General features: G+C 41.3%; 1 protein-coding gene across 4 annotated transcripts in view; it reads right to left on the minus strand.

The window, feature by feature from the left end:
- Positions 1-10,176: 10,176 nt before the first annotated feature.
- The window catches only part of cep85l (centrosomal protein 85, like), a 348,511-nt gene continuing 333,919 nt past the window's right edge, over positions 10,177-24,768 (minus strand). For all 4 annotated transcript variants that reach the window (XM_063033776.1, XM_063033783.1, XM_063033765.1 and 1 more), the window contains 2 exons: positions 19,400-19,625; positions 10,177-15,409 (listed from right to left, as the gene is read on the minus strand). In XM_063033776.1, coding sequence (XP_062889846.1) covers positions 15,249-15,409; positions 19,400-19,625 — 387 coding nt within the window. In that variant the 3' untranslated portion in view covers positions 10,177-15,248. The remainder of the gene's footprint in view (positions 15,410-19,399; positions 19,626-24,768) is intronic.

Raw genomic sequence — 24,768 nt, forward strand, 5'->3', positions numbered from 1 at the left:
ATGTCTTTGAAGTGTGGATGAAACCAGAGCACCCTAAGGAAACCCATGGAGTCAGGGAGAGATTGTACAAACTCTATACAGACAGTGGCAGGAATTGAACCCCAGTCAGTGTTCACTAAAGCTGTGAAGTAGTTATATTGAGTTTTGTGAAGCTAGCCTTTCCCTTTAAATGGTCTCCACCTGTACTGTGGAAAATATCTAAAGCCACAAAAACCAAGAAAGGATTAAACCTCTAGCAATGGCAAGTGCTCTTATAGCAACTGACCCTTCATTTCCTTGGCTAAGTCATACACTGGGTCAGATACACTGAGAGAGAATCACAATGGCTCTTCACAAGTCTTGGGTTAAAATTAATAAATGAACCATGAAGAAAGATCCTGTTTCTGGAGAATGTCCTTCCTGTCTATTCAGGAAAGCTGACTGAAATCTTTGGGAACCCTAATGTCTACATGATTCATTTTGTGGTTCCCTCTCCTCCAGGCTAGTCTCTGCTGTGGAGGAAAGGCTAACAATTCCCCTGTCTCATTGTTGTACACCAAAGTTTGATTATCCTTGTTTAAAAGAAACACAACTTTTCAAGGAGAGTGTGGAATGCAATGTTATGGTGCTACTTTTATTGAGTTAATGCTCAGCTTGCAACATTCCCTCTAATTTTTTTTTTAATAGCTGCGCTGACCAACCATTACTCTGAGAAAGATATTTTTATTATAGCCTGAAAACTGCACGGCACTTAAAATGTTTTATTTTTGCACAATGGCAGAAGTAAAATATTTAGACAAGACAATGTTCGTGTTCATCAGGACAGCAGATTATTAAAAATGAACAACTGACTTTATTCTGTGTTTATTTTTTTACAATTTGTAACAGAGTTGTAACTTGAAGTACTGACAATGCAAATATGTTGAAGCTCTAAAAAATGTTTCAAACTAAAGGTCATGGCACGTTTATTATTTAGAAAATTTATAGAAAATTTATTAACACAAAGTTTATATTTACAATTATATTAACATAGATTTCAAAATTATTAGCAGTTTCATAATTATATTAACATTGTATTAAAGAAAATTCTAGTTGCGTGGCAGCAAAGGGTCGGTATACAGCAGCATTTGTACCTGCATGCTATGTAGAACATAGCTTAGAGGAAACACTGCAGGATATAAGCATAGCATCACTTGCATATGGGCGTTGCATGCAAGTGTCAGTATGTAAGTGATAACATGTTTACTTTTTTCTCTCATCTTGCTCATGTGTAATATCAAATTTGAAGGGGTGAGTGTCAGATTTCTGAAAGCCATCGTGATGACCCACAGAGTATTTCATCCTTTTTACAAGTTGAAATTGTCTACAGGCTTATCAACAGTCGCTTTTGATGACTAACTTTCTCCTGCCATTGTCCAATTTTGCATTCCCATTTGATCAACGCACTTGGGCTAAATTTCCACAGGATTTTTTTTTTAGCGTGTCGCACCAGACAGTCATCTATTCTTGTCTGCCGCGTGGTGTCAGGATTGGTCTCCTTTCGGATTAACCGGGTCACGATATGAATGTTCCTGACTCGACCCCTTTTTTTTTTACGAGGCCGAGCGGCTAGCTCGGCACAGATGGAAAGTATGCTCGGGGGGTGGCCTGACTTGGATTTGAACTTGGGAGCTTTCACTCCGGAGTCCAGCGCTGATGCCATTGCGCCACCAGCCAGCCCCCACAGGATTATAGAATGTGTCAAATATTAATTTTCATTTTATTTAACCTATGAAGAGTTGTCGGAACTTGTAGGCCCAGAGAGAGAAAATGAGTGACCAGCATAACAGCATTAGAGTGGTTGTGTAGGATAAACATTTAAGGAGTATCATATAAAATACAATGCATATTGAAATTAACCATGTGCAGGGATCCTGTAGTGAATCTTGAATAAATATAACACAAACCATAGGGCATAAGAGCAGAATTAGGCCATTTAGCCCATCAAGTCTCCCCCATTATTCCATCACAGTTGATTTATTATCTCAACAATGTGTCTTACAAGTGAAGCTGGGTGGCAGTGTTAGCAGTGAGGAGGATGCTAAGAGGATGCAGGGTGACTTGGATAGGTTGGGTGAGTGGGCAAACTCATGGCAGATGCAATTTAATGTGGATAAATGTGAAGTTATCCACTTTGGTGGCAAAAATAGGAAAACAGATTATTATCTGAATGGTGGCCGATTAGGAAAAGGGGAGGTGCAACGAGACCTGGGTGTCATTATACACCAGTCATTGAAAGTGGGCATGCAGGTACAGCAGGCGGTGAAAAAGGCGAATGGTATGCTGGCATTTATAGTGAGAGGATTCGAGTACAGGAGCAGGGAGGTACTACTGCAGTTGTACAAGGCCTTGGTGAGACCACACCTGGAGTATTGTGTGCAGTTTTGGTCCCCTAATCTGAGGAAAGACATCTTTGCCATAGAGGGAGTACAAAGAAGGTTCACCAGATTGATTCCTGGGATGGCAGGACTTTCATATGAAGAAAGACTGGATGAACTGGGCTTGTACTCATTGGAATTTAGAAGATTGAGGGGGGATCTGATTGAAACGTATAAGATCCTAAAGGGATTGGACAGGCTGGATGCAGGAAGATTGTTCCCGATGTTGGGGAAGTCCAGAACGAGGGGTCACAGTTTGAGGATAGAGGGGAAGCCTTTTAGGACCGAGATGAGGAAAAACTTCTTCACACAGAGAGTGGTGAATCTGTGGAATTCTCTGCCACAGGAAACAGTTGAGGCCAGTTCATTGGCTATGTTTAAGAGGGAGTTAGATATGGCCCTTGTGGCTACAGGGGTCAGGGGGTATGGAGGGAAGGCTGGGGCGGGGTTCTGAGTTGGATGATCAGCCATGATCATAATAAATGGCGGTGCAGGCTCGAAGGGCCGAATGTCCTACTCCTGCACCTATTTTCTATGTTTCTATGTTTCTATAACTTTTGAAGTATTGCTATGCTTGACATTCCCATGACTTGAGAATATTGACTTCAATAAAACATGGCTTTTCATAGCCTTGCTTGGTTTTAATGAGCAAATAGGTCGACCAACACCATAACAGTAAGGCTTACAGTTGCACAAATGTCCAGAAGATTTATGGGCACACAAGTGTTAAAGGCTTGTAGCCTGTTTTTTGTGCATATCTTGAAGTTCTTTTATCCAAAAAGGGGTCTGAGTGTATTGAATTCTGTTTTTTTTTTGTCTGAATGATCAGTTTAAAATCTCTGTGATGGAGACACTAAGACAGAGTCCATTTGAGTGCAATCATTAGGGGAGCAAAGAACTAGATAGGTGAGTAAAAGGGAGAAAGGAACCAAGAGGTTCCTCACTAAGGCCAGGATGATGCCAAAGGTTCATTTTTTAGGATGAGGCCAGAGAAATTGAAAGCTATAATATCCCACTATCCACTTAATGTAGCTGTATGGATAACTTGGAAAATATTTGAAGCTCTATTAAAAAGAATTAAGCATGTTGTAAATGCACTTCTTCTAGTCCAATAATTCCTTGTTCTATTGAGGCTTAATTTTGAGATGCGCTAGTTGGCAGTACATGCTGAACATAATAAAGAAATTGCTGACTCCTGCAGCTTCATTTTGAAATGTCAAACAAGGATAAGCTGATTTGATGGATAAGACATTGACTCCGTCCTCTTAGGGACATGAATGAAAGAAAAATGTAAGGTTTTGCAAGAGGGATGTGTTAGACTGATTTTGGTTAAAATGTCGGCACAACGTCATGGTCAAAATATGTGTATTGTTCTGTGCCCTTCAGTACATTTTGTCCTTTTGCTGGACGATAATGATTTGGTGGACAACTGACTTGTACCACCTGAAATTGACTTGAAATGCTGGCTGCCACAAATGAAAGCAGAAGAGCAGCAGGTCCTGGAAATCTATTGTTAATCAGGGAAAATGTCATGGCAGTGCTCAGTCAGCACAGTCTGGAGAACATGTCTAGTGATGCTTTATGCGTGAAACTGAGGAGTTAAAAAGGTATGACCATGTTAATGGGACTATATTATAGACCACCTAACAGTCCAGGGGATTTAGAGGAACAAATTTGTAGAGAGATTGTAGACTGTTACAAGAAATACGGTATTGTTATACTAGGTGATTAACTTTCCATATTGTATGGGAGTCCCATATTGTAAAAGGACTAGATGAGATAAAGATTGTCGAAGGTGTTCTGGAAATACAAAGTCCAATGAGAGAGTGTGCAACAGTTGATCTGCTATTAGGGAATGAGAAAGGGCAGGTAACAAAAGTTAGTGTAGGTGAGCACTTTGCATCCTAGTGATCACAAAGCTGTTAGATTCAAAGTAAATATGGAAAAAGGTAGGTCTGGTCTAAATTGAAGAAAGACCAACTTCAATGGCATCAGAAAGGATTTGACAGGCTATTTTCTGGCAAAGGTGTACTTGGTGAGTGGGAGGCCTTCAAAAGTGAGATTTTGGGAGTGCAAAGCTAATACGTCCCTGTCAGAATAAAAGACAGGATGACAGGTTTAGGGAACATTGGTTTTCAAGCGATATTGAAGTCCTGGTTAAGGAAAAAAAGGAGGCATAGGCAGGTAGGAACAAATTAGGTACTTGTGGAGTATAAGAAATGCAAGAGAACACTTAAGAAAGAAATCAGGAGGGCTAAAAGAAGGTATTAGTTTGCCCTAGCAGACAAGGTGAAGGAGAATCCTAAAGGGTTCTACAAACATGTTAAGAGCAAAAGGATTGCAAGGGACAAAATTGGTCCTCTGGAAGAACAGAATGGTAATCTACATGTGAAGATGGGGGGAGACCTTAAATGGATTTTTTTTTTTGCATCTATAGAAGTGAGGCAAAACAGCAGGTAGGCCATGGACCCTACATTAAAACCTACCTGTTTTTAATTTGCAATGGTTATGTAAAAATTGTAAAGGAAGTTGGGAATCCTAGGTTTTGATTTTGCTCAATGTTAACTTGCAGGTTAACTCAGTATAAAAGGCGACAAATGCAATGGCATTCATTTTGCGAGGACTACAATACAAAAGCAAGGATGTTCTGCCGAGGGGTTTATAAGGTGTTAGTCAGAATGCATTTGGAATATTGTGAGCATTTTTTCCTCTTCTATCAAAGGAAAGATGCAGTGGGCTAACAGAGGGTCCAGAGGAGGTTCAAAAGAATGATCCTGACTGGGAAAGACTGAGGAGCATTTGCATCTCTGGACCTGGATTTACTACATGCAGTAAATTCTATAACAGTACCACAATGCATCAAATATCACATGGTATATGGTGATACCAAACAGAGTCATAGACATAGAGAAGTACAGCACAGAAACAAGCTATTCGCCCCAACTAGTCCATGCCAAACCATTAATACTGATGCTATTTTGGAGTTCTTAAAGATAGTTAATACCTTTTTATTTAGAGGGAAAGCAATTTAGTGCAATAAAGTTTCAGATGCCTTTAATTACAGTTTTTCTCAGTAGCCTAGACACTTCAATTAAGCCAGCAGTGTAAGTGGTCAATTCTAAACTCCTTATGAGTAAAACAGCAACCACCTCAGCTCAGCAGTCAACCATTGGTACTCCAGCATGGACACCAGCCTCAATTGCTAATGAACGTTTTGCTAAGCTCTAGACACTGCAGTATCCAGAAGACACAAAAATCAATTAGAAGTGTCAGGTCAAACAAAATGCCATCAAATGTCCCCAGCTGGCAACAATCAATCCCAAATCATTGACTCAAAGTGGCTCCATTTTGCAAGGAATTAAGCTATCATTGCAAATCTATTGATAAACCAATCAGTGGTTGGTGGTGGTGTCGCTTTTTTTGAACATGGAAAAAGAAGGGAGAGGACATCCACAAGCCCGGTGGGGATGGGGAAGAGTTCAGGCACATGCTGAAAGAGCCAATGGGAGGGACGAAAGTGATGAAAGCAGTTGTCCAACCTCAACAGTGGTTGTTGACAACTGGTGGTATATTGACAATTCATAGGGTGTTGAAACATCACCACGTCGAAATTAAACAGAACTACAGAGCACCCTTTGATAGAAACAGTGACTGGGTTAAGGAACTGAGGGATGTGTATGTACAGCAGAGACTGAGGGGAAATCTGGTAGAGGTTTATAAAATTACAAGAGGCACAGGTAGAGCATACATGGTGTATCTGTTTCCCAGGGTTGAAATGTCTAATACCAGAGGGCATACATTGAAAGTGAGAAGGGGTAGGTTCAAAGGGGATGTGAGGGCTAAGCTTTTTACTCAGAGAGTGGTGGATGCCTGGAATGCATGGTAGAGGTAAATACATTAGAGGCTTTTAGGAGATGTTTAGATAGGCACTTGAAAGTGAGGAAGATGGAGTGTATTGGACATTGTGTAGGTAGGAGGGATTTATTCGTGGTTTTTTAAATGTACTTTTTAGCTGGTTTTGCACAACATTGTGGGCCAACGGGCCTGTTCCTGTGTTGTACTGTTCTATATTCTAGGTAAGTTGTCAACATCATACATGTAGGTTTTGCATAGAAGTACTATATTATTTCTCTTACACACTCTTCCTGGTGTTTCATTTTATCTTGTCTATTGTGATTGCAGAAGATAATGGAACTATTTGGGTGGCAGGGTCACTGTCTTGTAAAGACACTGCCAGAAGGAGGCAGTGGCAAACCACTTCTGTCAAAAATTTGCCAATAACGTGATCGCCTATGTTACATGACACAGCACAAAACAAATGAACAAATGGAGCCAGAGTCCAATGCGATACCACAATTTCATTTACGTTGGCGAAGCCAGGTTCAATATGTCTAAGACAAGGAGGTGAGGAAGGAATGCTGTATGGCAAAGGGCACGGTCCAGGTACCATGCCACAGAGATTTAAACAATACAATGTGTGCAGCCATATCAGGCAATGACGTTCTGACTTGGTGGGCGAGATAACAGCCCACACCTTATCACATTCCTTGATGGGCTTTACAGACGACTCTTAGAGTCCAAGGAGGAACAGAATGCCAGGATTATGTTAACATATGGGACAATTTATCTTTCCACCACTTTTCCTGAGCCAATAAGCTGGTCCTGGACTTATTTCCTGGCATAATTTACATATTACTATTTAATTATTTATGGTTTTATTACTATTTAATTATTTATAGTGCAACTGTAATGAAAACCAGTTTCCCCCGGGATCAATAAAGTATGAATATGACTATGACTACTATGACTATCTGCAATGCCAGATTGGTTTCAGCTCATCCACATACGTGCACGGAATTCCTTCCAACATACTCTCCATTCCTCCCAACATACTCTCCATTCCTCAACCCTACTGAGGATTTTTTTTCCCCCTGCTGGAGATGGAAGGTCTATGACAAGCATCCTTATGACCAACATTCCCTACTAATTATTTTTACAGCTGCACAGACCAACCATTGCTCTGAGCTGGAAATTATCACACAACTTCAAAACTGTGCCACACTTTAATATTAACATTATATGAAGGAAAATTCCAGCTGCGCGGCAACAAAGGCTATGTGCATGGGAGCATTTCAGTCACACCATGGCTGCGCAACTTAGAGGGAACAGTGTTTATGACCAAATGCTGCTGATGGATGCTATGACTGAGGCTTGTCGGATAATCACTGTGTCAGACTGCCAGGGCTGAATTGGGGAAAAATCCAGGAGGTATCACCAGGGAGCACGTTCTAAGTGACTTTGAGGAAAACATGACCCAACATTAGGGCCAGAGTAGATCAAAAGTAACCATTATTGTACTTCATTTCTGTTATCAGAGGTATATGATTTTTTTTCCCCTAAACGTATTATTATTTTGGAGGACATATTCTGCACCCAGCACATGAGTGCAGTTAGAAGAAAGCACAGCAGTGACTCTACTTCCTCAGGAATTTGCAGGGATTCGGTATGACATCTAAAACTTCGACAAACTTCTATGGTTGTATAGTGGAGAGTATATTGACTGGTTGCATTCCAACCTGTTATGGAAATACCAATGCCTTTAGATGGAAAATACTACAAAAAGCAGAGGATATGGCCCAGTCCATCATAGGTAAACATCTACATGAAATGCCGTTGTGAGAAAGCAGCATCCGTCATCAGGGGCACTCACCACACAGGACATGCTCTTTTTCTCGCTGCTGACATCAGGAAGAAGGTACGCACACCACCAGGTTCAGAAACAGCTATTATTCCGCAACCATCAGGCTCTTGAACCAAAGGGGGATAACTTCACTCGCCCCAACATTGAAATGTTCACACAACCAATGTAGTCACTTTCAAGGACTCTTCATCTCATGTACTCAATATTTATTTATTATTATTGTTTCTTCATTTTATATTTGCAAAATTTGTTATCTTCTGCACTTTGATTGTATGCTCTTGGTTGGTGGTCTTTCATTGATTCTATTATTCGATATCCTTGTTGAGTATGCCCACAAGGAAATGAATTTCCGGGTAGTAAATGGTGACATATATGTACTTTGATAATAAATTTACCTTGAACTTTGAGCAATTTTGTCTTTTGATTTTCACTTAATGACAGATAGTGAACTGCTGAGATTACAGTGAAGACGTGTGGGTGTTTTCATTCTTGTATCTTATTCTGTTAGCCCTTCAATGTTCTTATTCCTGATTGGAATTATAATCATTTCATTTACAAAAATGAACTGAATATCACGATCTCTGGCAGTATACGCAACAAGCATCACACTGTACAACTGACTGCACCAGTACCATTATTGTAACACCCTTGGAAAGGTTTCACTGCTAACGTAATGGTCTTTCCGTAGAAGCAGTGTTTTGGTTATGGTTAGAGATAACGGGTGCTTTGGAATGTGAGCCGTCCAATCAGGGGAGAGGGTTTTTGTGTTGTGAGCCTGACACCAGTGTGAGCTGGGGTCCTTTGTTCAGCGGGAGATGAAGAGAGAAGACGCTGGAGAGAACCAGTCATAAAATTTGACCCAGTGGGGGATCATGATTTGATGGAGCAAGGTGCTGGGGTCGACTGTGGATCGGTGAATAGGACTTTAGGAAGAGCTGAGCTCCAACTTGTGCACTTTTGACTGTTTAATTATAATGGATCCTTTTTTGATTTTTTTACTTTTTTTTCTTTACTAACCCTTTTACTAACCTTAGTTAGTTAAGGTTCATAAATATCCTTTAATTGTATGCAGCGTGCTGTCTGTTATTCCTTGGCACTGAGTTGTAACAGGGTAGCAAATTACACAGCATCCATGCAAACCAGGATTTGGGGTGAGAGAGCCGTCCCAATCTCACAGGTTTGATGGGACCAGAGGTCTGTTCCCTAGACTTACACAATCAAGGAAACTGGGGGGGAGGAGGATGGTGTGTGTTAGTGATGTAATGCTAGGGTTTTAAGTTAATTATTCACTTTTGCTGCAAGTATTTGTTATGAGTGTGTTCTGCAATGAGAATGAGGAGTTTTGCAAAATGTATTGGTGGTTTGCGGGCTGTGGCGACTGGTTTGAGAATGTGGCTACTGTTTAGACCAGTGTGGTTAGGTTGCTGAGAAAACCTCAAGTTACAAATTTATGCACTGACTGCAGTATCAACAGACTCCAGCCTGTCCTTGTAACCATGCTGCATTGTGACTGATTCAGTCAACTTCTGATGCATCTTAACTGGTAATTAGGGTGTAAATATAATGTGAATAATTAATTGAACAACTGCATTAAATGAATACAATTGAGTTACTGTGGATGAATCTGCTTATGACTAGGTCTTGTACATAATGTATTTTGGTGCTATCTGACCCCTTCCAGTCTAATATCAAAATGTAAATGGGGGGTAGTGGTTAGTGCAATGCTTTACAGTACAGGCGACCCAGGTTCAATTCCTGCCGCAAGGAGATTGTACGTTCTCCCCATGACAGGGTGGGTTTCTTCTGGGTGCTCTGGTTTCCTCCCACAGTCCAGCGATGTTCTGACTGGTAGGTTAATTGGTCACTGTAAATTGTCACGTAATTAGCCGAGGATTAAATCGAGGGGTTGTGGGGTGGCATGGCTCAAAGGGCCAGAAGGGCCTCATCTGCTCTTCATCTCAATAAATAAATTTATAATGAGATTGGATCTGGTTAATTAAAATTTTATGAAATTACAGCAACATTCATTTGAGCAACTAACTTTATTTTCATTATATAAAAAAACTTTATTGCATTTCTGTACATATAAAAACCGTGAAAAAATAGCTGTTATATTTACAAAGTGTAATATAAATAGAACTTTGGCATTAAAATACCCAGCTGTAAACTTGTTTTAAAAACAGTAGAAACAGCAAAATATATCCTTTTTTCAAAGTGCTAGTTAGCAATTTTCTATTATCATACCATGTCTTTGTATAAGGCTCTTCGACTGAAATTCTTCCCTTTCTTATAAATTAAAAACGAGTCAAAAATCGTACTTATTTCAATCAGTCACCATGACTCCCTTGTTATGAGGTGCATAGTTTACGGTTAGAATTAGATTTTAAGTTCGGAAAGTGTAACCAGTTACACAGTAGTACACACAACACACGAGGCTCTTGAGCATGACACACAAAATGCTGGATGACAGGCAGCATCTATGCAAATAACATTTCAGGCCGAAACCCTTCTTCAGGACTGGAAAAGAAGAGGAAGACAGCAGAATAAAAAGATCGGGGGAAAAGGAGGATGGCTAGAAGGTGATAGGTGAAGCTAGGTAGATGGGGAAGGTAAAGGGCTGTAGGTAAAGGAATCTGTTAAGAGTGGGGAGTGGAGAAAGGGAAGGAATAGGGAACCCAGAGGAGGTGACAGACAGGTGAGAAGAGTCGCTGGGTTTTTGAACTGTTTATAATGAACATTAGAGGCACCCATTAGTAAATAATTTACGGGCAGACCATCAAGCTCAAGGTGAGAAGGGCTGGTAGTGTCAAATGAGGTTAGATGCTCACACCTGTTCCTCATGAGTTGAGAAAGAAGGCAAGGAATGTGTTGAAGGAAATCCAAATTCAGAAGGTAAGCTGGGTGTAATGCACCAAGGAAACTGGGTGACGGTCTGAGCTAATGTTAGAATGTCACAATTGTGCTATTGCAAATCATTCGTTACCTTGTCCCCTCCCCATTACATTTTTTTTTCTCACATTGGTCAACAAAAATCAACTTGGGCAATGGAACAGTTGTGGGGGAATTTGAGCAAGGTGCCATGGTTTAACACTAATTGGTGGCTTATGAAAAATTGACTATTAAAAAAAATTGATACATTTCTATGTCACTACCTCCCAGGACCCAAAAGCTTTTATACCAGGACACACTTTGGCCCTTGTGGGTCAGTGTACTTTTTAGGTTTGATGTTGTCACTGAATATAAAAAGCACTGAAATGGATCATCCCGAACCGGATCTATAATTAAAGGAGGCTGGAGGCCCAGAGATAGTCCTGGAGTTGGAGTAGAAACATAGAAAATAGGTGCAGGAGTAGGCCATTCGGCCCTTCGAGCCTGCACCGCCATTCAGTATGATCATGGCTGATCATCCAACTCAGAACCCTGTACCAGCCTTCCCTCCATACTCCCTGATCCCTTTAGCCACAAGGGCCAGAGTACTGTCAATGTATGTGGGTGGGTGGGTGGGTGGGAGGAGAAGGGCTTGTTTTGCTAGTGTTGTTGTTTTGTTGCACGTCATGTTCTGTGTTGTTCTGCCGAGCATTATGGGCATGCTAATGAAGGCTCCAGCCTGTGTGGCAGCACTTGTGGGCTGCCCCCAGCACACCCCTCAAGTGTGTTGGTTGCTAACAGAAATGATGCAGTTTCGATGTACATAAATCTGAATCTAAATTGACATTCAGGGCAAAAAGGAATCCTTGCCATTGACCATTGAGATAGCTAGAGAAGGAAGGAAGAAATAAAGACTTGTGCTCTTCATTGCTCCTGCAGGGATGTTAAGTGAAGTGATGAGATTGGGTGGAGATACGTCTCTACTAGGGGAGGTGTGGGGCGTTCCTTCCCTCTGCTTGTCTGAAGGTCACCCTTGGTTCTTCCCACCTGCTGAGGCCCCCCCCACCCCCAAATCAGGGTCACGTGAAGCCATGGGAGCAGGTGGTGGTTGGTTGTATGAGCATCCAGTGCATATCTCAAATCCTGGTTATGCGATCACTGACGCCAGGCAGAATACTCTGCAGGGTATAGAAAATGGCTGATGTCACCTGCCTTGCAAAAAGACACTGCCAAGAACATTCATGATCATGAGACCATGATCATCTACGTCATACAATATGGCACAGTCAATGATTTAAAAAAAAAAATCAGATACTTGTTTCTGAATGACAGCTTTCTCATATTGTATAATCCAATAAAACTGGGCATGTTGACAGACTCCAAGGATACAAAAAATAGAGAGGAAAGGGTGAAGAGTTTTGTTTTTCTGACCTTTTAGCCTGAATAATAATGTGGTAACATTAAGAAGAGTGCAGGTATACAGTGGAAATTCTGGGAAAGGGGATCAGAAAGACGACTTTGAGAAGAAGAACAGATGCAGAAAAAGATGACTTCTGGAGCTTATGTAACCAATGGGACAAGAGGCCTCTGTGAGAACAGAAGCTAAGCTACAAATTGGAATGAATTGGAATCAATACCAGGTCAAAATGAAATATTTTTCCTAAATATTTAAATGTTCTACCTCAGTTCATAATCAAGTGCCTGCGTGTACTATGTGGAGAGATGAGTAGAAAGGTATCATTATCATTACACAGGAACAGCGTTTTTGGTTATTTCACATACTTCTAGCTTGCCACAGTATGAATTCCAAAGCAGAAAATGTCAATGGCTTTCTATGCTATAAAATTAGAACACCCAAAGCATTTTTATAATTTATATTCCACAAATCCTTTGGTAGAATTTTGTTCAAAATAAGAAATATATTTATCACCGTCACTCTGCTTACTTTACTGAGCAAGTCATCTCTTTCTAGGGTGATTTTTTTGTCCAATTATGAGTTTAAAAAGAAAACAATCCAGAAATCCAATTTACTGTACTAAATGAAAAAAGCATTGCAGTGGTGATATGGGAAGAACCAATTAATTATTTACTCTTTTGCTCCAGGCATAATCAATTTCCATTTGCAATGGTACACAGTGCTGCAGATTATTGATGCACCAAAAGCAATACCATTTTTCCCTCCAATATGCTGATCTATTTTTCTCATCTGTGGGATGAAATTTACTAGACACCTGCGCCTTCTCATAAAAGAAGAAAAAAAATCCAATCATTATCCCTGTGCTTTTCTTTCGAATACTTTATGCCATTAAGCACCGATGACTAATGCTCTGTCCTTCCATTATATGAAGCAGTTTGCTTGTAGGGCTGTTCGCTGAGCTTGGAAGTTTCGGTTGCAAACGTTTTGTCACCAATCGAGGTGACATCATCAGTGCGCAGTTGAGTGTTGTTTCAGCCGTGTGCTCATGTCTATATTGGTCTAACTCGTTCTGATTGGGTGCGCTCACACTGGCCACTAGTCTCTGCTGGGTCTAGTGGAGACTAGTGGCCAGTGCGACAGCACCCAATCAGAACAACGCGTCAGACCAATATATACGTGAGCACTCAGCAGAAACACTTAATTGCGCATTGATATCACCTGGAGATGAAACGTAAGCCTCCAAGCTCAGTGAATAACCCTACAAAACAAGTAGATAACCTGATCTACTAATCTTGCCTTTCATTTCATATAAAGTAGTACTGAGAGTTTGCAAATATTTTCCTACTTTTCACTTTTATACAAAACAGAACACATTTCAGTGTTAGTTTAATAATGTACTTTGGAATTTTGGATCATTATGCATATACCTATCTGGAGCTGGTCTTTTATAGAAATACATCTGTTTCTATGTCGACATTAAACTTGTCTTTAAACCAATTAAAGTAGCAGAGCTCGAATTACATTCCCACATGACTTCAAATACAGGTCTGTACTCTTTGGTGTTTAACCATTATGGGAAAAGAAAAACTTTGATCTTTCTCACTACGAGTCCAATCGTAGTAAATTTTGGCTTCTGGTTAAAAGGATGCTACAGATAACCTTGTCTGCCTTAGGGCTGATGTAATTTTCAGTGTTTGTGTTAATTCTAATCCTAAACTAATCAGTGTCCATTTCTGTGTTTAAAACCCTTATTAGTTAGAAAATAATCTTTGTTACTTCCAACATTTTTTTTCAGTCAATTACTGGCTGCAGCAAGTGCAGACAGAATACTATATATACATAGTAATTCACAATGAACTGTGAATTGTTTCTATTTTTTTAATATATAGTTTAATTCTCTCCACAACTTGCTCTCCCCAAGATTTGACCATTCCAGCTTGGTGTGTTTTCAGACATCATTCAGCCTGTTATTCAGCACTTCTATGAAAAAGTGAGTGAAATTCTGAGGCTAGTGATCTTACTGGTAAAAGTAAGCAGAGTGTGGAGATGGACTTTTACTTGGAATCAATCTAGTAAAACCCAAGTATAGTTGTGACTTGGAAGATAACTTTCCCCCAGCAATGAACAGATTATATTCATAGTCTGTTTTCACATCAACTGTACAAGTTAATTATTCAAATAGATATCTTCCACACCCTAAGTAAAACAATGTTTCCAGTGTTACACCCCTCCTTTCAAGTAGGATGTGTATTAATTTATAGAAGCACCTGCACATCTCTGGCACTTTAAGTCAGTACTCTAATGTGCAAGGTAGACATTGAATATTAACAGCTAATCATTCGTGGTGAAGCAAAATTGAACATCATAACCAAGTCTAAGAGCTGCACATAAGCTCTATTTCAGTTCTCATTATCTTAGTAAATTGTAAAGCTTCAGTCTTCTACAGATTAACTCCATTTCGGAAAAAAAATGGGGATTAACTCACAGCTTCCTGATCAGTTGTGTTCTGTGCCTGCTTGGCACTTGAAACCTTGAAAGTTAAAATCTAAAGTCAAATTCACCAATCCTAACAATGCCACGTAACCAACTCAAATATATTGAGTTGTATCGCTAGATTCAAATACACTCTTAATCAAATAAAATAACTTTAATTTAAATTAGATTTGTCGGAATCAGTTTTACCTTCAGTAGTTTTAAGTTGGGGTGTGGGGTTAAAAACAGGGAGTTAAATATTCATACATTCCATAACACCATCTTTCAACAAAGCTTCTTTCTTGGCTCATTCAGACGTTAGTTGCAATGTTGCTTTATGGCTCTTTTTAATGGAAGTCCACAGGATAAAAGTGCTTACAAGATAAAATTGTTGTCACTGAGTAATACAGTTGTCACCCATATCCTGAGCATATCGGTCAGATATTATGGTCCGTAATTCATCAATATCATTCCGTAATTGATAGACATCAGTTAGCTTCTTTGAAAGAAATTCATCACTGTGATTATTCTCTTCATCACCTGAACACTGCAAAGCTGTGAAACAAAAGCACAGAAAACTTGAATTACTACAAAAATTCATCACAAAGAGAGGTTCTACTTGTTTGTATGTTATTTTAGTAATTTCCCATATCATATTCCTACTCGTGCTAAATAGTGACTATCTGAATATTTATTTTATTTGTTAACATATATTCAGATAGGTTTGTATCTGTTTTTAAATTGAAATCTTGATTAATTTTTCTCATTAATTCCCTTCATGAACTCCACCAAGGACGGTCCAAAAATCCAGTTACAAAAGCGCTTTGGTGGAAGAAATAAATGAGTAGACTATTTTTAGGTGGGGAGAGAATTCAAAATGCAGAGATGCAAAGAGACTTGGGAGTCCTTGTGCAGGATACCCTAACAGTTAACCTCCAGGTTGAGTCGGTGGTGAAGAAGGCGAATACAATGTTGGCCTTCATTTCTAGAGGTACGGAATATGAGAGCAGGGATCTGATGTTGAGGCGCTATAAGGCACTCGTGAGTCCACACTTGGAGTATTGTGAACACGAGGAAATCTGCAGATGCTGGAAATTCAAGCAACACACACAAAAAATGCCGGTGAACACAGCAGGCTCTGTCCGCCAGAGAAAGCAGGATCTCCCAGTGGCCACACATTTCAATTCCACGTCCCATTCCCATTCTAATATGTCTATCCACGGCCTCCTCTACTGTCAAGATGAAGCCACACTCAAGTTGGAGGAACAACACCTTATATTCCATCTGGGTAGCCTCCAACCTGATGGCATGAACATTGACTTCTCTAACTTCCGTTAATGCTCCACCTCCCCTTTGTACCCCATCCCTCATTTATTTATTTATTCTTTAACCCTTTTTTCTCTCTTTTCTCTCCCTCTGTCCCTCTCACTATAACTCTTTGCCCATCCTCTGGACTCCCCCACCCTTTCTTTCTCCCTAGGCCTCCCATCCCATGATCCTCTCCCTTCTCCAGCCTCGTATCCCTTTTGCCAATCAACTTTCCAGCTCTTAGATGCATCCCTCCCTCTCCTGTCTTCTCCTATCATTTCAGATCTCCCCCTCCTCCTCCCACTTTCAAATCTCTTACTAGTTCTTCTTTCAGTTAGTCCTGACCAAGGGTCTTGGCCCGAAACGTCGACTGTACCTCTACCTATAGATGCTGCCTGGCCTGCTGCGTTCACCAGCGTTTTTTTTGGAGTATTGTGTGCAGTTTTGGGCTTCTTATTTTAGAAAGGATATACTGACATTGGAGAGGGTTCAGAGAAGATTCACGAGAAGGAAAGGATACGTTCCTCAGACGTTCGTATGAGGAACGTCTGGCAGCTCTTGGGCTGTATTCCTTGGAGTTCAGGAGAATGGGAGAGGGGGGAAATCTCATAGAAATATTACGAATGTTAAAGGGCCTGAACAGATTAGATATGACAAAGTTATTTCCCATGGTAAGGGAGTTTAGGGCCATAAGTGGCTGTGGAGGCCAAGTCATTGGATGTATTTAAGGCAGAGAGAGGTAGGTTCTTGATTAGCCAGGGCATCAAAGGGTATGGAGTGAAAGCAGGGGAGTGGGGATGACTGGACGAATTGGATCAGCCCATGATTGAATGGCGAAGCAGACTCAATGGGCCAAATGGCCTACTTCTACTCCTATATCTTGTGGTCTTATATCTCAAGGTATGTTGGGCATAGGGCTAGTGAAAATCCAGTGCTACAGAAACACCAACAGAAGCTCTAAAGACATCATTCCTGAGAGAGGAAGGGTCTTCACCTGGAAGACATATGAAGTTGTGTGGTGGTAGACATAAGTCTGTGGGAGCTACAGGGCTGATCAAACTTCTAAGAAAGGCTGGTCAAAGAACACCTCAGGAACACCCAGAAGATGGCCTCACCTGGAGACATCTTGAAAGTCTAGCCCAGAACAGAGGACCCTGGTGGGCTGCTCTTTGTGGCCTATGCCCCAGTAGGGGAAATAAGCTCAACTAACATTCTCTTCATGACAATACTCTACTGCTTGAACTTCTCCATTTGTGTTTGGAATCCAAATAGTCTTAATAGATTCAACTTCCTATTAGAAGGACAGCCCAAACAACAGCAATGCTGGTTAAACTAAAACCAATCTGGAGAGACAATAACATCACTCTCTGATCCAGGTTGAAGCTCCTGCAGGAACTTATGCTCTTCATCTTCTAGTATGCATGCAACCCATGGACAGCAGAACTGCAAAAGAAGATCCAGGCAGTAGAAATGAGATGCTTCAGAAGGCCCAAACGATGAAGTACGAAGAACAATCATCCAGCACGTGAGACGGTATGAAGATCTACTGTCCACAGTAAGGAAGAGGAAACTGAGATGGTATGGCCACATAACAAGATCAAGTGGACTCTCAAAGATCATTCTTCAGGGAACAGGGCAGGGGAAGAGAAAAAAAGGGACAGAGAAGGGAAGTGGGCAGACGACGCTGCTGAGTGGGCCAGAGGGAGCTTCGCTGTAACCCAGGCACTTGCCCACATATGCCAGAGATGGAGGCAACTGGTGTAGCGCTCATCTGTACAATGCCCCTACGACACAGGTGAGTTGTGGGGTCTGTAACTGTAACCTATTAGAAAGGACAATTTTATTTCTCCCTGCTCCCCCCCCCCCTTTTGAGATTAATCTTGGCATGTGAAATTTAAAATTCAGTTGTTTGTCATGTATGTATATATAACGTAATGTAATATGATGCAACAGAAAATCAGCAGGAAGAACTCAGTATGTTGAGCAGCCTCTGTGGGAGGAAAACATAATATAAACTCACGGTAGGAAGATCATTCTACAGAGGATATATATCTCAGTAATTTAGCTATGGGTGAAGAAAGGAAATGAAACTACTTCTACAGTGTAGAGTAATCCATGCCTCTGTTTATGTTGCACTTAAAGCTCCTCCTGTCCTTTCCTTGAATCAATAACTTAATTTAACCCTCTATTCCCTTCTCTCACAATTGTCCAACCAGGCCTTAAATGCAGCTGTCCTATTTGCTGCACTGACTGGTGTCAAGCGTCCTCTGTCTTCACTGTAATATCTTTATAACGATGGTCCCTAGTTGTGAGTCATCACTGCACTCCATTCTCGAGGATATACATCCTTGAATAAGGAGACAAGACCGATGCACAATATTTCAAGTGTGATCCAACCAAGGGTCTGTAATACTTGGGGTAAGAGCTCTTTACCCTTGTATACATCCTTTTGTAATGTAGAGATTGGCTTCCAAATTGTTTGTTAACTTAGGAGTGATTCCAGTACTATAAGACCATAAGAGAAAAATTAGACCATTCTACCCATTGGGTCTGCTCCATCATTCCATCATGGCTGATTTATTATCTCTCTCAACCCCGTTCTCCTGCCTTCCCCCTGTAACCTTTGACACTCTGAATAATCGAGAACCTATCAACCTCCATTTTGAATATACTCAATGACTCGGCCTCCACAGCCACCTGTGGCAATGAACAAGGATATCCAGGATTATCTGAAAGCCAACACCTTTCAATCTCTTGCAATTTAAAAACCCTCCACCTTTTACTTATTTTGCCACAGCGCTTCATGTTTGTTTTATATTTATATTCCATTTCTCTTATCCTTACCCATTCACTTAACCTGACTATATCCCCCAATGCCCCTACCATCCTCCTTTTAATTTGCCCTACTGGGTTCAGTTTTTCAGGGCCGAGGGATAAAGATGGCTGGATTTTTCAGGTATTCATAAAATCAAAAGATATGGAGTCAGCACAGCATAATGGTGCTCGGGGTAAAAGATTATAGAAGTATCTTACAGCTACATTAGCATCCATAAGGCATGGATTCCTGAGGTTTTGTGCTTTTTGAAATGGGCATAGTCATTCACTGAAAGCTGTCATTATTGTAAAATAACTAGGAATGAAGCATCCAATAGTGTTGATACACCCCAGTCTAATTATTCTCTGTTTCCATATCTACAAAGCAATAGAAAATCAATAATATGTTCAATGAATACTTGCATTGTATCCCAAGTAACAGTGAAAGATTTGGCTCCTTTCCCTGTGCTCTCTGAGTAAGAATGTTGCACAGTGCCTGCAGGTCACGCAGGCAATTAGACATTTCCTTCAGCACCATTTGGATGTCTCTTCTCTCTTCAGCTGGAGAGGGCATGTACTGCTCGGTTTCCTGTGATCGTTCCCCTAAATTTGAGTTTTCTTCTGCTGTCCTTTGGTTCTTTGATGAATTCTTTAAAGGCAAGAAAATAGATTCAATTTGCATGTCATAGAATTACATCAAAGTAAATATATTTTGTCCATTTCTAACCTGCCAGCGATGCATTGATTAAAAATGTTCATCCTTTTAAGACAGCAGGCAGATTCTCGGTTTAAAGTTTTACTCACAATTCAGAGTTGGGTATATTATTGCTGACAGATGTTGAGAAATTTGTGGTGGCAGTAGAGGGCAAGAGAAAAAAATTACTGTAAGTTACAATAAAAACTAAATCATAGTGCAAGAGAGGAATAACGAGGAAGCATTCATAGACCATTCAGAAATCTGATGCTGGAGGGGAAGAAGCTATTCCTAAAACATTGAGGGTATATCAAAATGTACAGTGAAATGCATCACTTGCATTAGTAACCAACACACATTGTTGTGATGGGGGCAGCCCACAAGAGTGGCCACGCATTCCTGCACCAACAGTGCTTGCCGGCCATGTTCAATAGAACAACACAGAACACGCCAAACGGCAAAGCAACAACTGCAAATCAAGCCGCATTTCCCCCTCCCGTATTAGGGTGGCATGGTAGAGTAATGGTTAGCACAACACTTTACAAGACAGGGGACCCGGGTTCCATTCCCGCCACTTCCTGTAAGGAGTTTGTACGTTCTCCCCGTGACTGCGTGGGTTCCTTCCGGTGCTCTGATTTCCTTCCACAGTTCAAAAACAAACTGGTCGGTAAGTTAGTACAGGGGTCCCCAACCTTTTTAGCACCGCGGGCCGGTTTAATATTGACAATATTCTTGCGGACCAGCCGACCGGAGCGGGGTGCTCGAGTAGGGTTAAACTCACCTCAACCTGTCCTTTACAGTTAGGGTTGTCAACTTTCTCACTCCCAAATAAAGGGACAAAAGTAGCAGTCAAATCCTGGGACACTTTACCCCAGGAAAGACTACCATGACCATTGGGCACCTGTGTGCGCATGTGTGATGTGCGCATGCACGTACGTGCTGATTTTGTTTTCCCCCCACGCATCGGTTTTGCCTTCATCTTCCCGACTATACTGTACATACGTTATTTCTACTTTATATAGGCTGTGTATTTATCATATCATTCCTGCTTTTACTATATGTTGGTGTTATTTATTTTCAGTTTTATGTGTTATTTGGTACGATTTGTTAGGTTATTTTTTGGGTCTGGGAACACTCAAAAAATTTTCCCATATAAATCAATGGTAATTGCTTCTTCACTTCACGCCGTTTTGGCATGAAAGGTTTCATCAGAACGCTCTACCTTAGCCGGGGAAATACAGGACAAACCAATTTAGCCCAATATACGGGATCTCCTGGCAAATATGGGACAGCTGGCAACCCTATGTTCAAGTTCAACGGTGCGTGACAGGGAATGAGGAAAGGTGCAGCTGACTCATATCGTTTTCTCACGGCCCGGTACCGCTCCGCAGCCCAGTGGTTGGGGACCACTGAGTTAGTAGGTCATTGTAAATTGTTCCATGATTAAGCTAGGATTAAATCAGGGGATTGCCGGGCAGTGCAGCTCGAAGGGCTGGAATAAATAAACAAATAAATAAATGTTTTCAGGCTCTGTATCTCCTCACTGGTGAAAAGGGGGGCAGGTGCTGAGGGCCTTTAATGATGGATGCCAGCTTCTTGAAACACCACCTCTTGAAGATATCCTTGATGGTGGGGAAGGATGCTCCCAAGATTGGCCTGGTGAGTCTGCAGTCCTCTGCAGTTCTTCCAATCCAATCAGTTCTGGTCACCCCACTACAGGAAGGATGTCGATACTATTGAGAGAGTGCAGAGGAGATTTACAAGGACGTTGCCTGGATTGGAGAATAGGTTGAGTGAACTTGGACTTTTCTCCTTGGAGCGATGGAGGATGAGAGGTGACCTGATAGAGGAGTATAGGATGACGAGAGGCTTTGGTCATGCGGATAGCCAGAGGCTTTTTCCCAGAGCTGAAATGGCTAAGACGAGGGGGCATCGTTTTAAGGTGCTTGGAAGAAGGTACAAGGGGGATGTCAGGGGTAAGTTTTTCACACAGAGAATGGTGAGTGCATGGAAGCGACAGTAGTGGAGGCGAATACAATGGGGTCTTCTAAGATAGGTACATGGAACTTAGAAAAGTAGAGGGCTACGTGGTAGGGAAATTCTAGGCAGTTTCTAGAGTAGGTTATGTGGTCAGTACAACATTCTGTGATGAAGTGCCTGTAATGGGTACTAATACCCTAGCGGGATTGTTTAACATAGCTGTTAGGGAGGGTTTAAATTAAGTTGGCAGGGGGAAGGAAACCAGAGTGTTAGGGTCGAGGAAGAGGAAACTAGAAATAAGTCAAAGATACTGTGCAGCAAAGATGGCAAGGAGGACAGGCAGGTGAATACACAGGATAATTTGGTGTGCAATAGAAATATAGCAAAATTGGTAATAGATACTGATCTAAATGTACTGTACTTAAATGCACGCAGCATTAGAAATAAAGTGGATGACCTTGTTGTACAGCTACAGGTTAAAAGATATGACATTGTGGCCATCACCGAGTCATGGCTAAATGATGGATGTGATTGGGAGCTGAATATCCAAGGATACACAGTATATAGGAAAGATAGGAAGGTAGGTTAAGGGGGTGGCGTGGCCCTGATGGTAAGCAACGATATCAAATCACTAGAAAGAAGGGACATAGGATCAGAAGAGGTAGAATCCTTATGGGTCGAGTTAAGAAATGGCAAGGGTAAAAAGGCACTAATAGCAGTCATATACTGGGCTCCAAACAGCAGCCAGGATGTGGACTACAAGTTGCAGCTGGAAATAGAAAAAGCGTGTCAGAAGGAAAACGTCAAGATAATTATGGGGGATTTTAATATGAAAGTGGATTTGGAAAGTCAGGAAGGTACTGGATCACATGAGAGGCAGTTTATAGAATGCCCACGGGATGGCTTTTTGGATCAACTTGTCCATAAGCCCATCAGAGGATCAACTGTTTTAGACTAGGTGCTGTGTAATGAAACTGAGGCGATTAGGGAGCTGGAGGTAATGGAACCCCTTGGAAGTAATGATCATAATATGATTTGAGTTCAGTTTCAAATTTGAAAAGGAGAAGCTGGTATCAAGTGTACCCATATTTCAGTGGAACAAAGGAAATTACAGTGGAATGACTGTGGAACTGGGCCAAGTTGATTGGAAACGTAAGCTAGATGGAGGGACAGTAGAGCAGAATTGTATGAAATTCCTACAAGAAATAAGGAAAGTACAGGAAAAATATAGTCCAAGAAAAAAGAAAATCATGAGTGGGAAAAATGGCAGCCTCATAAAAATGGACAGAGTAGATGTGGAAAAGCTGTTTCCCTTGGTGGGTGAGTCCAGGGCAAGAGGCCACAGTCTTAGAATTAGAGGGTACCCATTTAAAACAGAGATGAGAATTTTTTTTAGCTAGAGGGTCGTGGATCCATGGAATTCGTTGCCACGTACAGCTGTGGAGGCCCGATCATTGAGGGTGTTTAAGGAGGAGATTGATAGGTATTTAATTAATCAGGGTATCAAGGGATATGGGGGAAAAGCCAGAAATTGGAACTAGATGGGATAATAGTTTGGCTCATGGTGGAGTGGCGGAGCAGACTCTGGGCTGAATGGCCTACTTCCGCTCCTTTTGTCTTGTGATCTTGTGAATGTGCCGTTCTATATAATCCTGTGTATTATACCAGGTAGTGATGCAACCAGAATACCCTCCACAGTACACCTGCAGAACTTTGCCAGTCTCTCTGGTGACATACCAAATCTCCTCAAACTCCTCATGAAATATAGTTGATACCCTAGCTTCCTTGTGATTGCATTAGTATAGAGGGACTTGGGAGTCCTTGTTCCCTATAGGTTAACTTGCAGGTTGAGTCAGTAGTAAAGAAGGCAAATATAATAGGAACATTCATTTTGGGATGAATTTCAATTCTCAAACTGAATGCTAGCATTGCATTTGCCTTTCATTGCAAGAAAGTACAGCTGAGACTTCATAAGGTGTTGATCAGACTGCATTTGAAATATAGTCAGCGACTTTGCATTCCATAGCTAAGGAAGAAAAGGTTTCAGAGGAGGTTCACGAGAATCATCCCAGGAATGAAAGGTTTAATATATAAGGAGAGTTTGATGGCTCTGGGCATGTACTTGGTGAAATTCAGAAGGATGAAGCAGGGATCACATTGAAACCTACTGAATACTGAAAGGTTTTGGTAGAATGGTCTTGGAGAGGATGTTTCCAATAGGGAGAGAGAGCAGCCTCACAATAAGGAGACATCCCTTTAGAACTGAGATGAGAACGAACCTTCAACAAGAAGATTGTGAGTCTATGGAATTCACTGCCATAGAGGCCCGTTGAAGGTCAAGTAATTTGGTGCATTTGAAGAGATTATTGATTTGTAACAGAGTTAAGGGTTACTGGGAGAAACCAGCAGAATGTGGTTGTGAAAAAAATCAACTATTATTGAATGGTGGACAAGTCTCAATGGGCTGAATGCCCTAATTCTGCTCCTTTGTCTTATGGTCTCCCTGCTGCTTGCAAAAATAAATCTATATATCCTGATCTGTTAATTATTTTGGTTAACGCATTAAAAAATTGCACTTACAAAAGTTGGCAGTCGTCAAATGATGTCATAAACACAAAATAATCTGCAGATGCTGAGGTCAAAGCAACACTCACAACACGCTGGAGGAACTCAGCAGGTCGGGCAGCATCCGTGGAAAAGAACAGACCCCATCCCTGTTTCACTCTGCCCCCTCCCCCAGCTGCCTGCTATCTCCCTCATGGTACCGCCTCCTTCCACTAATTATTGTGCTTTCCCCTATTCCTTCTTCACCTTTCCTGCCTATCCCCTCCCCCACCCCTTGATCTTTCACCTGGCACCTACCAGCCTTCTCTTTCCCACCCTCCCCCCACCTTCTTTATTGGGCCTCTGCCCCTTCCCCCTTCAGTCCTGACGAAGGGTTCCGGCTCGAAACATCAACTCATCGTTTCCATGGATGCTACCCAACCTGCTGAGTTCCTCCAGCATGTTGTGAGTGTCAAATGATATCATCAGGCCCAAAAATGGTGCAGCCACTCACACTGAACCAGACTATTTAAAGAGGACTAGTGCACCTGTTCCACTACCAGGTGGGTTATTT

The sequence above is a fragment of the Mobula hypostoma genome, chromosome 2, assembly GCF_963921235.1.
Source record: "Mobula hypostoma chromosome 2, sMobHyp1.1, whole genome shotgun sequence".
Classification (NCBI taxonomy): domain Eukaryota; kingdom Metazoa; phylum Chordata; class Chondrichthyes; order Myliobatiformes; family Myliobatidae; genus Mobula; species Mobula hypostoma.